Source organism: Notothenia rossii, assembly GCF_949606895.1.
Source record: "Notothenia rossii genome assembly, chromosome: 2".
Classification (NCBI taxonomy): Eukaryota; Metazoa; Chordata; class Actinopteri; order Perciformes; family Nototheniidae; genus Notothenia; species Notothenia rossii.
In genome coordinates, this window is record NC_136904.1 from 8434203 (window position 1) to 8449336 (window position 15134).

General features: G+C 43.9%; 1 protein-coding gene across 8 annotated transcripts in view; it reads right to left on the reverse strand.

Annotated features, from left to right (window-relative positions):
- Nucleotides 1-15134, reverse strand: part of chd9 (chromodomain helicase DNA binding protein 9) — an 87503-nt gene that overhangs the window by 5547 nt on the left and 66822 nt on the right. For 5 of the 8 annotated variants that reach the window (XM_079664430.1, XM_079664434.1, XM_079664437.1 and 2 more), the window contains 14 exons: nucleotides 15014-15134; nucleotides 10270-10359; nucleotides 9558-9661; nucleotides 8388-8505; nucleotides 8198-8255; nucleotides 7979-8027; nucleotides 6900-7146; nucleotides 6242-6447; nucleotides 4567-5451; nucleotides 3249-3418; nucleotides 2394-2621; nucleotides 1330-1510; nucleotides 846-994; nucleotides 198-428 (listed from right to left, as the gene is read on the reverse strand). The exon at nucleotides 15014-15134 is cut by the window's right edge and continues 39 nt beyond it. In XM_079664430.1, the coding sequence (XP_079520556.1) occupies nucleotides 198-428; nucleotides 846-994; nucleotides 1330-1510; nucleotides 2394-2621; nucleotides 3249-3418; nucleotides 4567-5451; nucleotides 6242-6447; nucleotides 6900-7146; nucleotides 7979-8027; nucleotides 8198-8255; nucleotides 8388-8505; nucleotides 9558-9661; nucleotides 10270-10359; nucleotides 15014-15134 (2837 nt within the window). The remainder of the gene's footprint in view (nucleotides 1-197; nucleotides 429-845; nucleotides 995-1329; nucleotides 1511-2393; nucleotides 2622-3248; nucleotides 3419-4566; nucleotides 5452-6241; nucleotides 6448-6899; nucleotides 7147-7978; nucleotides 8028-8197; nucleotides 8256-8387; nucleotides 8506-9557; nucleotides 9662-10269; nucleotides 10360-15013) is intronic. The other 3 variants (XM_079664431.1, XM_079664433.1, XM_079664432.1) reach the window with 3 other exon arrangements.

Below are 15134 nucleotides of genomic sequence, written 5' to 3' on the forward strand. Positions count from 1 at the left end.
GTAACATGAGTACTGAACTCACAGGGACATGTTATGTAACATGAGTAATGAACTCACAGGGACATGTTATATAACATGAGTACTGAACTCACAGGGACATGTTATGTAACATGAGTACTGAACTCACAGGGACATGTCATGTAACATGAGTACTGAACTCACAGGGACATGTTATGTAACATGAGTAATGAACTCACAGGGATGTAGGCTCCTGTGTCGGCCACAAAGCCAGGGTGCTCCATCAGCCACTGTTCCAGGTCTTTCCTCCGGGGGGCGTCCTCCCCTGCCAGCCGGGTGCCATCTTTGAGGTTGATGACGGGCACCCGGCTGTCAGTGTCTGCGGGCGCCTGACTGGAGCTCTGGCTGTAGCCCGGCACCGGGGCCACAGCCATGGCCACCTGACCAATACCCCCCCACCCTGGAGGCACCTGGAGAAACAAGAGCACAACACAGTGTTTGTAAAGCACACACAAACAATACCAGTGTTAAACCATAAGTAACCAGTGAACCAAAGCAAGCATAAACTGATGTTTAGATTTGAGTAGTAACGGTTAGACTTGTTGAATTTATGGATATTTAGTTAGTGATATGTGTTTTGTAGCTTGTAAATGTTTACGTATAATACATTCACCCTTTCCAATTCTAGCTGTATTAATATTATATTTTTTAATGGTTTCTTTACAGTGTCTGTGCCCCACTTCTCAAGCTTAAGATCAAACACATCTCCTTTCTTTTGATTGTTCTTGTATTTTTTTAACAGTTTGAGAAGTAAATTGAAAATGCTCCAGACCATTATTTTGTTGAGCGTTGTGGTGCCGTACAAGCTGCTAAGACGGGCCTCTTACCTGATCAGGAACAGCAGGGGCTCTGTTCCTGTTCATGAAGAGCAGGTCCATCCCCTCCACGTTCTTCCTCCTCCCCCTCCGCCTCTTCACCACCGGCTGGCCGTCCGGTGCTCCGTTCAGCCTCATCTGAGCAGGGAGACCTGGAGGAACTGCAGGAGAAGAAGCGTGTTAGCTGTGGGCCACTTTGAAGTCATGAAGCTTCGAGGTGTAATTGGAAATTGTAGACACACAGCTTTTTAAGACAATAACCTCAACTGTACGGTATTTTTGCATGAAACATTCAGATGGTTCATTTCAGACTAAAACATTCCAATTCATTTGTAAATATTTGTGTAAACAAATCCAGTAGGCCTACAGAAGATGGCTTATGTCCTTGCAGTCTTCACTCACTAAAACCATACTCTGCTGCCATCTAGTGGTGTTACAAGGAAGGTGAAGGAAGACATGCCTCGACACAGTCTTATTGTATTTTGAATAAACCCACCGCTCTGGAAGCTGCACTGAGGCTTGGTGATGTCGGCCAGGCCGGTGTCCGAGGCGCTCTGCAGCTCCTGAAGCCGGGCCAGGTACTGCTGCTGCTGGGCCTGGGGCCCCTCCTCCGACTCCAGGGGCCGCTTCAGAGGTAGACCTTGTTTCTGGAAGGTCAACTTCAGACCTCCCTCCTGCTGAACACACAGACAAGAACATGTGTTGGATACGTCTAGGAAGATTTATAGTGACTGGGAAAACAAGGTGAGCGAGATACAAGGAGGGATTCTAGCTTATTATTATTATTATTTTTCTTAAACTTGGACTGTTTACAGAGTTCTCTGCCTGCATGTCCAGTCATTTAAGGGTCCTTGTATCAAACTCAATAGTTATGTTACATTTCCATGTATGTGATTAATCATGTGATTGATAAGAATTTCTTACAAAAAAGCAAATGTTTGTCAGGTATTTTCTTGTTAGTAGTATTGACACACGCAGGGCAGTGGGTAAAGTCTATTCGTAGTTTGTACTGTAGTGGGAAGCCATGCCAAACTGATAGCTGCTGTCAGCATTTACAGGTTTCCAAGGTAACAAGCAGCAGGGTCTGTGTAAAATGTGGGAAAAAAAGACCCTGATCAAAAAGCAGCACACAAGCAAGGAGTAAGTGGAAGCATGTCAGGCCTGCAGAGTTAACAGCCACGTTGCCTGGAAGCATATTAGAGCACACCCACAGCCACGGCCTCCGTCTCAATGAGATTATAAGCAAGACTCCTCCAGTCTAAAGAGGCTTCAAGCTCAACCCTTGTTATATTCTCATGACTGACTGATTTGTGCTCGTGTAATCACCGCCCCAGAGCCCAATTCAAATTGAGTGTGTGGGAAAAGAAAGGAAAGCTGCGATTAAATTAATCTCTCATCCTGCCAGGCAGTAAAAACCACTAATCATACCCAAAGGAAAGAAGGAAGAAAAACCCAGAGAAACATGCTGAACGCGGCAGCTAGCGCCGGTCATGGCAGCGTTGGGGTCCTACGGTTAGGCGAAGCGGAGGGAGGTGGAGAGGAAGGGCGAAATCAACATACATCGTTGAGTTTGACTGAGAACTCCTTGTTTTCTGCAACATGCTTGGTCACCTTTGACCCCTGTGGAGACGCGGAGGGGTCCTCGCACAGACTGTTGGCATTGTCCAGCAGCTTGGTGGTGTAGAAGGAGGCCACGGCACCGGGCTCGTACACTCGACGCGTTCCCGGCCACTTGCCCTTCAGCACCGCCTGGCAGATGCTGTCCAGGCGGTTGATGATCACACGATCCTAAATAAACAACATTAGCACGTTAACAGTCAGTTCTGATTTCCCTCCTCACCAGGGTAAACACTTCCATTGTTTCTCATTCAACTTAATACGTTTAAAAGCTTCTCTTGAGAACTGGACTCAAACTCCCACTGGACATTTTACATTTATATTCAATTTAATATTGAATAATCCATTTGTTTGACTTTTCAATGCTATTTTATTTCTATTTCAGAAATATTTCGGAACTCGTTATTTCTAGTGTCTTAATTTCTCTTATGTACATAGTCTTTTTTTGGTGCTGCTGCAACGCAAACAATTCCCATCCATCTACCTATCTACCTATCTACCTATCCATCTATCCATCTACCCATCTATCTACCCATCTATCTACCTACCTACCTATCTATCTATCTATCTATCCATCTATCTATCTACCCATCTATCTACCCATCTATCTATCTATCTATCTATCTATCTATCTATCTATCTATCCATCTATCTATCTATCCATCTATCTACCTATCCATCCATCTATCTATCCATCTATCTATCTACCTATCTATCTATCTACCTATCTATCTCTCCATCTAATACTTGATCTGATGCTTTGTTGTTATTTATAGTAACTGGATTGCAGGTGTTCACCTTTGGCCAGTAGGATGCAGCGAGCATGTACCCTCCTCCCTGGAAGGGATGTGAGGAGTTGTTGGTGATGCCGTTCTCAGCCGTGTGAGGTTCCTGAGTTTCATCCTGCGCCATGGTCAGAGACGCCACGCTGTCCTCGTCAAAGCCCTTCACCATTGCTGCTGCAGGCACTGAGCACACAGGACACAGAGACAGATGTTAGGAACACACCGGAAGCTTTTAAGCACGCATGATTTTGTGCAGTTAGTATTATTTCAAACTGCCCTCAATGAAAGCAGGACGGCAGAAACAAACCATGAGTAAGATAGTTTCATTTGAAAGGTCTAGCGCAGGGGTCGGCAACCTTTTTGATATGAAGTGCCATTTTAAAAAATAATTGTTATCAGCGTGCCAACGATCGAGAATTATCGACGGGGGGGGACGGGGGGGTTGAGGAGCACATTTAAATCATTGGTTTAAACGGCATAATAATAAGGACGATCGTCCGTTCTGTGATTCTCCAGAGCACACAAGCTATTAGGGTCATGCCTGCAGAGTGAGGTGAGATCGCTGTCCCTTTAAGAGAGAGAGAGAGAGAGGGGTGTGGCTTGTGCATGTGTGTTTGTGGATGGTAGAGCGACAGTGAGAGAACCTATGGAGAGAACGTGTGTATGTTTCTGGAAGTGAAACGAGGAAGCAGACAAACAGAGGTCTGTGATGTATTTTGTGAAACAGAAGAACAGCTAAATAAATGCAACGGCCTCCCAAGAAGAGCTCGCCTCTCTCCAGTCATTTAAGCTAAAGTGGGTTATTGAACCTGAAGCTTGTTGCTGCTGCCCTCCTCGACTACGGTCTGGGAGCCGACAGGAAAGTTCAACACACAGATGGCCAGTCCGCCCCTTTGTAGCATATTATGTCGATGAGAGATGAGCAGATCGCCACTGGGCTTTCAACTAAATACACAGCCACGCAAAAACTGCGACATTTGTACAGCTCCTTATGGGTACTGCAATTTGTGAAGTGCTTTCCTCTGTGGTGAAACGATCAGCACTGCACCACGGAGGAAAGCGGCAGAAAGTCACCTGGAGTTAAAGAGAGCGGGGCTGCGTTGCGTGCATGGCTTCCTTCTGGAGGTAACGGGGAGAGGCGCTCTGGCGGCGGTCTCGTTCAGGATCCGAAAATACAATTTAAATATTTTGCACACTTATTCCTAGTGTGCCACTGGTTACGGTGCCGCGGGTTGCCGACCCCTGGTCGAGCGGATTCATTTAGTCATTTAGTGAAATATCGATTTTCTCCAAACCAAATAGAAATAGTTCAGTTTGTTTAGTTTACTAACCTTTCTTCTTCCCTTCCTCTCCCTCACTGTCGCTGCCATTGGAAGAAGACGAGGAGGAGGACGATGATGACGAGGAGCCAGAGGAGCAAGACGACGAAGAGGACGAGGAGCTGGACCCGGAATGTGACGAGGAAGAAGAGGAGGATGAAGAGGTGGAAGAGGAGCGCGACGAAGAGCTGGAGGAGGAGCCGCCTGAGTCGGACTCGGAGCCCCTCTTGGCCTCCCTGCGGCGCCTCTTGGCCTTCTTGGGTTTCCTCTCGGAGGAGTTGGGGGTGAGGGGCTTGGTGCGCGCTGCAACCATCTGCATCTCGCCACCAATCATCTCAAACAGCGGCTTCTCCTCCAGACCCGTGGGAGTCGCTGGTGCTCGAGTTGGGCTCCATCTCTCCGCCTGCTTCTCCCTGCCCTCCTCCCTGCCCTCCTCCCCCTCTGAGGCCGGCTCCACTTTGGGTACGACCCCACCGAGCTCTGCGTCTGTGTGGGTCGGAGGAGGCAGCGGAGAGCCCGTCAGCATGGAGCTGCTGGGCGGGCACTGAGGCAGCGGGAGAGGGGTGGGCGTGTGTGAATGCTGCTGAGCGGTCTTTGTTTGGCTGTAGTTGCGCTGTGCCGCCATGAAGCTGAGCTCGGGGTCCCTCAGGATGTGGTAATCTGTGCGGCTGACTCCGTGCTTGGCGGCCCCGATGAGCAGGTCTCGGTCGTGGGTTCCTGCCTCCCACCAGACGGGCAGGTCGGAGCTCATCTGGCACAACAGCAGGCGCTCGTAGAACAGCTCGTGGCGAAGGACTTGTTCCCTGACCTGGCGAAGCAGCTCCACCCTGTAAAGCGTTCGAGACGCTCGCTCCTCTGTGATGGGCTGGATGTTCAGGGACGGCTCCACCGCAGCGTCTGGAACACAAGGCGGAGAAGCAGGTGTGAGTGTGTGAGAGGAAATGAAGGCTGCTCTACAGGTGCAACCCACCGACCTGTTTGAGGTTAAACATCACACTGTTTGTCTTCCAGCAAATGATTAACCTTATCAGCCCCTCTGCTTGAGTGCTGCTGAGCCAGCTTGTTAATAAGATGCTGCCGACCCCTCTCCACAATTCAATCATTTACAGCCGGCGTGTGGGTCATACAGTATAAGTCACTCAGGGCATGTAGGTAGAAATACATAATATACCCTAATATGGCATTTCCACAGCCACCATATGTTCAATACAGACACATAATATCGTTACTTATCCAATGTTCAAAATAGGTCAATCATTTGTTTTTAAAGCATTATTTCATAGATACAGAGGGGGCTGCAAAAAATAACAATAAGGGCTTCAACAACATTAATAATCCACTTTTAAATACATTATTTGTTATGATCCATTAAGCCATTCGTCACTTCAGTTTCCTACAGGTGATGTCTTTAAATGTCTTGCTTTGTATTCGTCTAAAACCCACAGATATTCAGTTTGGTATGATATAAGAGGGAAACAGGAAATCTTGATGAATCTTTTAGCAAAATAGTTGACAAATTGACAGGTCAACTAATTGTTGCACCTCTAGCTCACGGTAACTGACCTTCTGTAGGGAATGTAAAAACTAAATGTGGATGTGATGGTCCACATGTCCAGACTTCTTATCTTAATCTGTGCAAAAAGACTAACAGTTTGTCTGTGTGTGAATAATCAAAAGGACCCCTCACCTCCCTCTTTGGGTGGCAGGCGACACACCCTCCGGCACATGGCGGCAAAAGCACACAGGTATTTCTGCAGGCTCTCGTCGGTCTTCTTGTGCAGCCGAGCCATGGCTCTGAACTTGTTCCAGTCAAACCGGCCGAGGCTCGGGTCGAAAACGACTCCAAAAGTAGAGACCACACGGTAGAAGTCAGCCTCTTCTCGCCTCGTCCATCTGGGGAGAAAAACACGTACCCGGTGATGACACCTTTCCTACAAAATGAAGTCATATCTCAATGACACATCGTCCCACAGAGGGTGAGCTTGTGCTCTTTCTGTTGACTTAATTGAGGCGGCTATATTCCCATTGAATACGGCCGCTCTGAGGCTAAACTTCGCTCATCGCGTGTAAATAATAAAGTCTGGACTGAACTCAATGTTTTAAGGATATTTAATATTGTAAACCAAAACAACAAACAAACAGAATCATACGGTCAACAAAAGTGATCAGAGCTAGGCTCACCCCCATTGTGATGCTGCTCAACCTCTACATACACCAGGTGCCCTTAACCATTAACCACACCCATGTGACCATCACCGGAAACAACCCATTACAAGTGCGTGTGGTGTTGAAGGTAATCGAACTATAAACACAGGCTACCACAGCATTTTGGCTCCGACACTGACCTTTGTTGCCGTTCAATCTTAGCGACCATCTTGGGGTTGAGGGTGTCGTTGAGTGTGGGGGGCAGCGGGCAGAGGGGAGCGGACAGCATCATGGAGGAGGGAGACGGAGTCTGCGTCTGGTGGATCTGGAGGATCTGCCGGCTCTTGGTGAAGCGCTGAGAGGCCGTGATCAGCCGCCTCAGCCTGGCAGTCAGCACTGAGGGGGAAGGCCAGTAGGAAGTCTGACTTCCAGTCAATGGAACTGCATCTGATCAGAGAAATAGAAAGTACAATTCACTTTTAAATCCCTCAAATTCAAATCATTTTATTTTACAATTGTCATTCAAGTCTTTCCGGGACATTAGTAGGACTTACATGTAACACCTTCATCGGTAATATTAAGTTTGATATCACATAAACACGAGACTACCACTACCTAAGAATGTAACAACACTGAAATAACACTGTGCATTATATACTTTCACAATTTAATAATGTTAACACTGGCTGCTAGTTCAGCTTTTTTTACATTTTCACTAACTCTAACTCGGCAAACAATTTCTATACCTTGCATCTGTACTTATTTTATTAAAATAAAGACATGTTTTTCTTTTCCTAATGTTATTCTACTGAGTTTATTTGCCTTGTATCTGCACCGCCCCTATGGCTGAACAATGTAAATGTAGCTGTTATTGTACAAATAAAGGATTTCAGAGTCTGACCTTAAAATAAGACTTTTAAATTTACCGCTGCCTTTATTAAAATAATCAATTTATATCTTACACGGCAGTTTCATTTTTGTTCTAGTATGTTATACAAGTCTTATTATACTTTAGCTTGTTTTAAATTTGTTTTTTTTTTTTTAATTGAATTGTAATTTAGAAATGATTTTTTTGCACTATGTCCGAATACTTTAAATATTTGTATTGTAAAGCACGTGGAGCACTTAGCACTTGAATTGCTTCGTAGTAGAAACGTGCTATATAAATAAACTTGCCTAACTTTACATTTCACAACTTTCCCCCGCTTGATGAAAGCCTGTTTTTATTTTCATCACAGCAAAAATAATCCACTGTGGATTATAAGCATCTAATACTCACCTCCGGCATTGTCAACGACAACGAGATCTCCAGGAGAAGAGGCGTCATCCTGCGTGAGAGGACAGAGTGTGATTATTACAGAGCACACACGCAAGCAAGGAACATAAGGTTACCAAACTGATGGCTTTTACAATTAATCAAATCCAAGCTCAAATACACAGCGGTCAAAGTTCTCTTTATCAGAGGACCAGCATGCAGCTGTGGGTCACGTGGCCTTACCTCCATGTCGTCCTTCAGCAGGGCGGGGGCAGGCTTGTACTCTGGGTCATCCACATCCCTACACACACACACACACACACACACACACACACACACACACACACAGTCATTTTTACAGCTGACACACTCTTTTAAAAAATATCTAAATTCATGCACATTAAAGACAAGTCCACATAATGTTTGTACGAACCCGTCCATGAAGTCGTTGCCTCTCTGTTCGGCAGCGATGGCCTTCTCATCCGGACGTCCCACACGCTCTAGGTAACACAGAGTGGGGTCCGCACGCAGAGTGTTGTACTTCTCATAACCTGGGAGAGCACAGGAGGAAAAGCAAATAACAGGGTTAGCTAAGGATAATGCATGGAAACCCTTTGATAGGGAGCACACACAAGCTGCATGATATCCTGCTATCAATGGAAAATAGACCTAAACACTGTCAAAACTAAATTAACAGTTCAAATGTTTTACTCACAACACAAATACTACGTTTTGTAAACATTGTGACTGTTTTAAAGCAACTTTCTTATATTTTTTAGGGTTAGGATTTCCTGTTTAATGCACATGTTTCTTATTTGGATAAGTCTAAATATTTAAATAAAACAACTAATGCTGTCAAAATTATCGCGTTAACGGCGGTAATTAATTTTTTGAATTAATTGCGTTAAAATATTTTATCGCATGTGCAGAATGGCCCGCCCCATACATCCCACCAGTGGCAGCGCTGGGGTAGGCTACAGCCATACCAAGAAATGGCTTAGCCCCACCTTAGCCCCACTATGAAAAATGATGTTAAAGTAAGCAAAATAAAGTCCGCCAACTCGCGCGGAGTAAATTGCACAGACAGCAGTTAGTAAGATTGATTTCAGTAGCCACTTGTCTGGAAATACCGAAGACTAGAAACGGTTTTGAAAACTTTTGGCACGTAGTGATCGTCTTCTCAATAGAACATCTTTGATAATGTCTTCTGGCCAATCAGAATCAAGATAACGACGGAGAATACTTTTGCTGTAGTACATCTCTATACATCGATACAACATTACGTGTTGATTTCTATCAACACGTAATGAAATAAGACCCCACGGTTTGATGATTGATAGGTGTGTGGGCTGTCTTTCATTTTGACACACAGAACAATGTTATAATAAACATACATACTGTATGTGAAATGGATATATCCGCCTTCTTTCATTTATCTTTCCATTCCCACAACAATATACATAAAGAAATTGTATATTTTGGACATAGTTCGAATGGTGATTAATCTGATTAATTAATTTTTAAGCTGTGATTAATCTGATTAAAAATGTTAATCGTTTGACAGCCCTAAAAACAACACATAGTAAGAGCTGAGGTTTCTCACCATGCTTATAGACACCCAGCAGCAGACACTTGTCAGCGATGGCGTCCCACCACAAGGCCGGCAGCTCTGAGTGGTCAGGGTCTGGCACCCAGATCTTTATATCACTACAGAGGAGGAGGAGGAGGAGGAGGAGGAGGAGGAGATTTAAAGAGTCATCATTTGGTGGAATCCAATGATCGTCTTTTTGTTATGCTTCCATTTGCTTTAATAATTTGGTATTAATACACACATGTTTAAGTGTCCGTGAGGCCAAACACAATACTCTCCATGAAAGGGTTTTATTGTGAAACACCAAAAGGCAGCTTCCTTTAACTTTCTATGGGGGTTTCTTATTTAAAAGCAGCTTGATCAACCATTTTAAACAGTGCTGTAGAATAGAATAACTTCCTGCCTTTCACCAGCAGGTGGAGCTCTACAACCTTCTTATTCATGTGGTTTCATTAGATGATTCTTCCTTCAACAGGTTGATACCATATGCTAATGGCCACACTCCACTCAAGGAGAAAAATCTATGAGGCAGTTAATTCACCTCGGTACGGAAACCCTGCCGGGTGCGTAGTGTTGGATTACATCTGCTAAATCAATCTGACCTAAAGCATGTAATCATCTGTTATATCATTTGAGCTGATCTGGGACCAGGCAAAGTGTTAGTTACCATCTATTGCATTATGTTTTTCAAGCAGTGAGTGTGTGTAGAGTGATGTCCGCTCACCTGGAGTCCACGCCGTCTAAAACCCTCTGGGCCTGGCTTCCTATCACCTCCTGTTTCAGGTAGTAGAGCATTCTGACCCTGAGCAGCACCCTGCACACAGAAAACCCAGTGGTCACAACAAAGCAGGCACAAACGCTGAGCGAGCAGAACGAACACACACACACACACACACACACACACACACACACACACACACACACACACACACACACACACACACACACACACACACACACACACACACACACACACACACACACACACACACACACACACACACACACACACACACACACACACACACACACACACACACACACACACACACACACACACACACACACACACACACACACACACACACACACACACACACACACACACACACACACACACACACACACACACACACACACACACACACACACACACACACACACACACACACACACACACACATTCATGTCGTTTCACACAAACTACAGCATTCTTGCAAATAAGGATGCCTGAGTTTAGGATTTTCTTTGCGTGTACAGCTTTGAGTCCTTAGAGCGAGCAGATAAACTCATATGTAATTAATGTGGTGTATTGTATTTGAACTGAGGATGATGTATAGACCACACAGAGAGTGGGCGGCTCCACAGAAAGGCTCCGAGGACCCGATTGAACCGACAGCCGTCTCTCTCCAGTCGTCATGTGGTCGTGCTCTGGCAGCAGATGAAGGTTGGGAAGTGGAGGCTGACAAGGTAGTGAGAGGCTGACTCACCGGGGAGACATTAGCTCCGTGATGCATGATCACACATCGCAGACGGCAGGCTTTGAAACGAAGACACAGTGAAGTGGTGGGAGCTGTGGTGTGCCAGGCCGTAACGTCTTTTGCTCAATGTACAAAGCCTGCCGTGTAATCATTTTGTCTAAGCGCAGAATGATTTTTCAATTCCGTCCTGTAATGCTGTCTGTTGGCAAAATGTGGAGGTTTTCAGGATTCCTGGCATTTGAGCGAGACTCTCTGTTGGGCATTGATACAACTGTGGAGTTATTATCTGTCCTACAATTACTCTTAACAGAATGGTTACATCTCAGAGGAGATACAGTATTCTCCGATCGTGCCAAATGAGTCGGGAAATTCAGGAAAATTGGCACATCTAGCTTTCCTGAATCAAAGGCCTACCACACCGCAATTACAAATTGTTAATCAAGCCAGAGTAGATAAGGACAATTATAAATGTTCTCCATTAGTAGCACACCAGTGGAGCAGCACAACTGTCTAGCACCTGTTGCCAAACCTCTGATATCTCAAAAGGTGAATATATAATTAAGAATAATATGATCTAGAAGACTGAAAAACAACTCTCTTTCCAGACAGTTTTGTGTTGTGGTTTATTCTCTACATACGATCCACAAAATGCATCAGACAGGTGACCAACTTATGTATGTAGTCTATGAGGTCAGAACTAAGAAAATCCCCTCTCAAGACAAACAAACACACATGTACTCAAACCTGCTGTCGTTTTGTGGAAAAAACAAAGAAATCATAATATTTTTTGCAGCACTTTGACTGTCATCCACACCAGGTCATAGATTCCCATCTCCCTCACACCTTCTGTAATATAGACCCTGCTCAGACACAGAGTGTGTGTGTGTGTGTGTGTGTGTGTGTGTGTGTGTGTGTGTGTGTGTGTGTGTGTGTGTGAGAGAGAGAGAGAGAGAGAGCAGCACTTCCTCACACAATGCCCAACTTTTGAACCTGTACGGAAACAATTCTTCCCAAAACTCAAACATAAGCATCCTCAAATATTTAAAAACTAAAAACACTTCTCGGGGAATATAAAGAGAGCTGCATTGTGGCAGGACAGTTTGTCTCTGCCTGCCACAGTCTGAGGGAACCGGAGCAGATACACCAGGTCTCACATCTTATGTATATACATCCTATTCTATTTTGTATTCATGTATTATATAAATGAAATGAATCTGTATTCCTTGTAAAAAATATAAAAATGTTCTTAGCAGTTTGTTTATAATTATAACTGTTTATTTGTGTGTATTTCTTTATAGATGTTACAACTATACATAGCTAGAGAGTGTGTGTGTGTGTGTGTGTGTGTGTGTGTGTGTGTGTGTGTGTGTGTGTGTGTGTGTGTGTGTGTGTGTGTGTGTGTGTGTGTGTCTGCCAGAGTGATGGATGTCTGTGGTGACCAGTCTGGACTTGTAGCTCTGGTAAATCAAAGTGTTGAACTTCCTCCTTTCTCCTCCTCCACCCTCCAGTGTGAAGCCGCCCAGGAGCAGCTGCTGCTTCCTCTGCCTGTCAGCGCAGCCCTTCATCACTCTGATCCCAGTCTGTGTTCCTGACTGTGTGTGTGTGTGTGTGTGTGTGTGTGTGTGTGTGTGTGTGTGTGTGTGTGTGTGTGTGTGTGTGTGTGTGTGTGTGTCTGTCTTAATGCATGACATGATGTGTGGCATGAAAATAATCCCTCATAGTCTGTTCACAGGAAACCAGCGTAACGGCGAGTCACAGACTTGAATCCAAATCAAAGCACATGAGATCTTAATGAGCGTGATCCAGACTGTCCTGCAATCCAAAACCAGCAGACTTAGGGACAGTTTTATCCAACAGGCTGTAAGACTGTTAAACTCCTGAGCTCTGTGAAGTGTCATCGTTCACACAATGTATGTTCATAGTTACTGCTCCTCTGACATCGGTTAATAGTCCTTATTTGTATATATTATTACAGTATAACATCATTAATTGACTAGACTTAGTTTTACATTTTGTGCTTTTTTACATGTTGATATATTCCTGTATCCAGAAACTTATTTAAATTATTTCACTATTTTATTGCAGGTTTTATTGTTTAACATTTTTTTGTTATTGAGTCAGGCACAATGAGTTTACATTTATACAGTCAATATATATATTTGTTTTCCTTTCTCCCCCCCTCCCGCTCCTAGCTAGTAAATTAAATAAATAACTAAATAAATAGATACATGTATAGGTAAAAGTAAAGTAATGTAGAAGACCATATTAAAAGAAAATTAGGTTTTATTGTTTGAGGAGCACGAGGCCCAAAATGTCCAATGCCAAACGCCAAACTGGACTGAAGCTATTTTGTGTGTCACGAATAAAGCTTTTGAGTCTTTGAATGTCAAAAGCACATTTTCACATCTTAAATAAACTAACACGTGCAGGATATGTGATATTTACTCAGTAAAAACTACACGCTCTGATTGAAGAACAAGACAATTACAATACGATGATTAGATTTTCTGACACGCTTGTCTTTGAAAACTTCTGGAAACGATCTGCTTCATTGCATTCCCACTAGTTCCTAAAGGGTCCCTTCCTGTGTAGGAGTCTTTACATTTACGGTTCTGTTAAGGAGGCTATTGACCCCCCCCCCGTCACCAGCCACATTCCACGTCCTCAAAGTAAAAAAAACGCACAAGTCAGCAAACCCTGCTGACTGTGTCCCAGTTTGCCTGGCGTGTCACATATCAGACAATCCCTGGATTCAGCACAACTGGGCAGGGGAACAATGGAGAACTTTCTATGGACGCCGCAGCGCTCTGCGGACACAAGCCCCCCTTTTAAAAAGGACTAGGCTTTATATCTCAGCGGCCTATGTTTTGATAGCAGCCATCTTTTTTCCCCTGTAAATAAGAGAGATCTATGACGGCCATTAGCGCGGCTGAAGTGTCATTAAGCATCGCATCAGTCAGCTGGTCGCGATGGGATGCACGTCCGTTAATGAGTCAGCCGACTGTCGGCTCCAATAGACCTTTTAGGGCCTCATCATTACTGTGGCTTGGAGGTGCCACAGTTAACATTTCAGCCATGTACAAAAAATGTTTCAAAAAATAAAAGCCTGAAGTGTTTGAAGATACAAATTGTATCTTCAAACACTTCAGGCTTTTATTCTAACAAAATGAAACGGACACAATATGTGCTGGAAGAGAATAATGACCCGTTGCCAGTTGCTGTAAAAGCATAAAGGTTTAAAAACAGACACAGAGACACACACTCCCACAAGAGATAAATCAAACCAACCATAGACTATTAGTCACCATGTGCACTGTGAGCAGCTTAAATGCAGTTAGATATCATATTTAAAGTTTGTCTCTGACATGAGAACACTATTTTATAAAGTCATGAGTATTTATATTTCGTATAGAATAGAATATTGTATATTTTGGTTGTTGTCATATGCAGTTGGCACAATCTAATTTGGTGTCATACTTATTAAACAAGGAACACGTCATCTGAGTTTTCTAATTGTAACTGGATTGCAATGTTATATTTGAACTGTACTATTTATTATTTGATTGACCTGTATTTAAATATGTTTTCTAATTGTTTGTGTGATAGAGATGATGCAATGTGTTTAGTGTTTGCTGATTGTTATGTACCCGCCTGAGGACTGCAGATTAGCTATTAGCTCAAACAGCTTGTAGCTAATCTCTTTTCGGAGATGAATGTATTTGTATGCATGGTCCTCTTTGAAATAAATACATAATATAATATGATATAAAAATACATTAACCTCAAAAAGAGACAATTATTTATGTCAGATTAGCTATTACAGTTTTTTATCTGAAGTCCCTGAAGAGGTACACGCATACTTCATACCTTGTTCAAGGATTAACCAGCAATTCTTTCAGTCCAACTGTAATATTAGAAGTCATTTCAACCAAAGCAAAATGTGGTGAAGTATTTGTCTTGTACAATGTAAGGTGAGGAAAGCCGTACTTGTTGCAGTGGTGTTTGAGGTGTTTCTTGTAGCCGTCGTCCTGCAGCATGTGCTCTGGGTTGTGTTTCCTGAGCCACTCGGCTTTGTGGATGTCAAAAGCGCTGGACTGGATCTTCATCT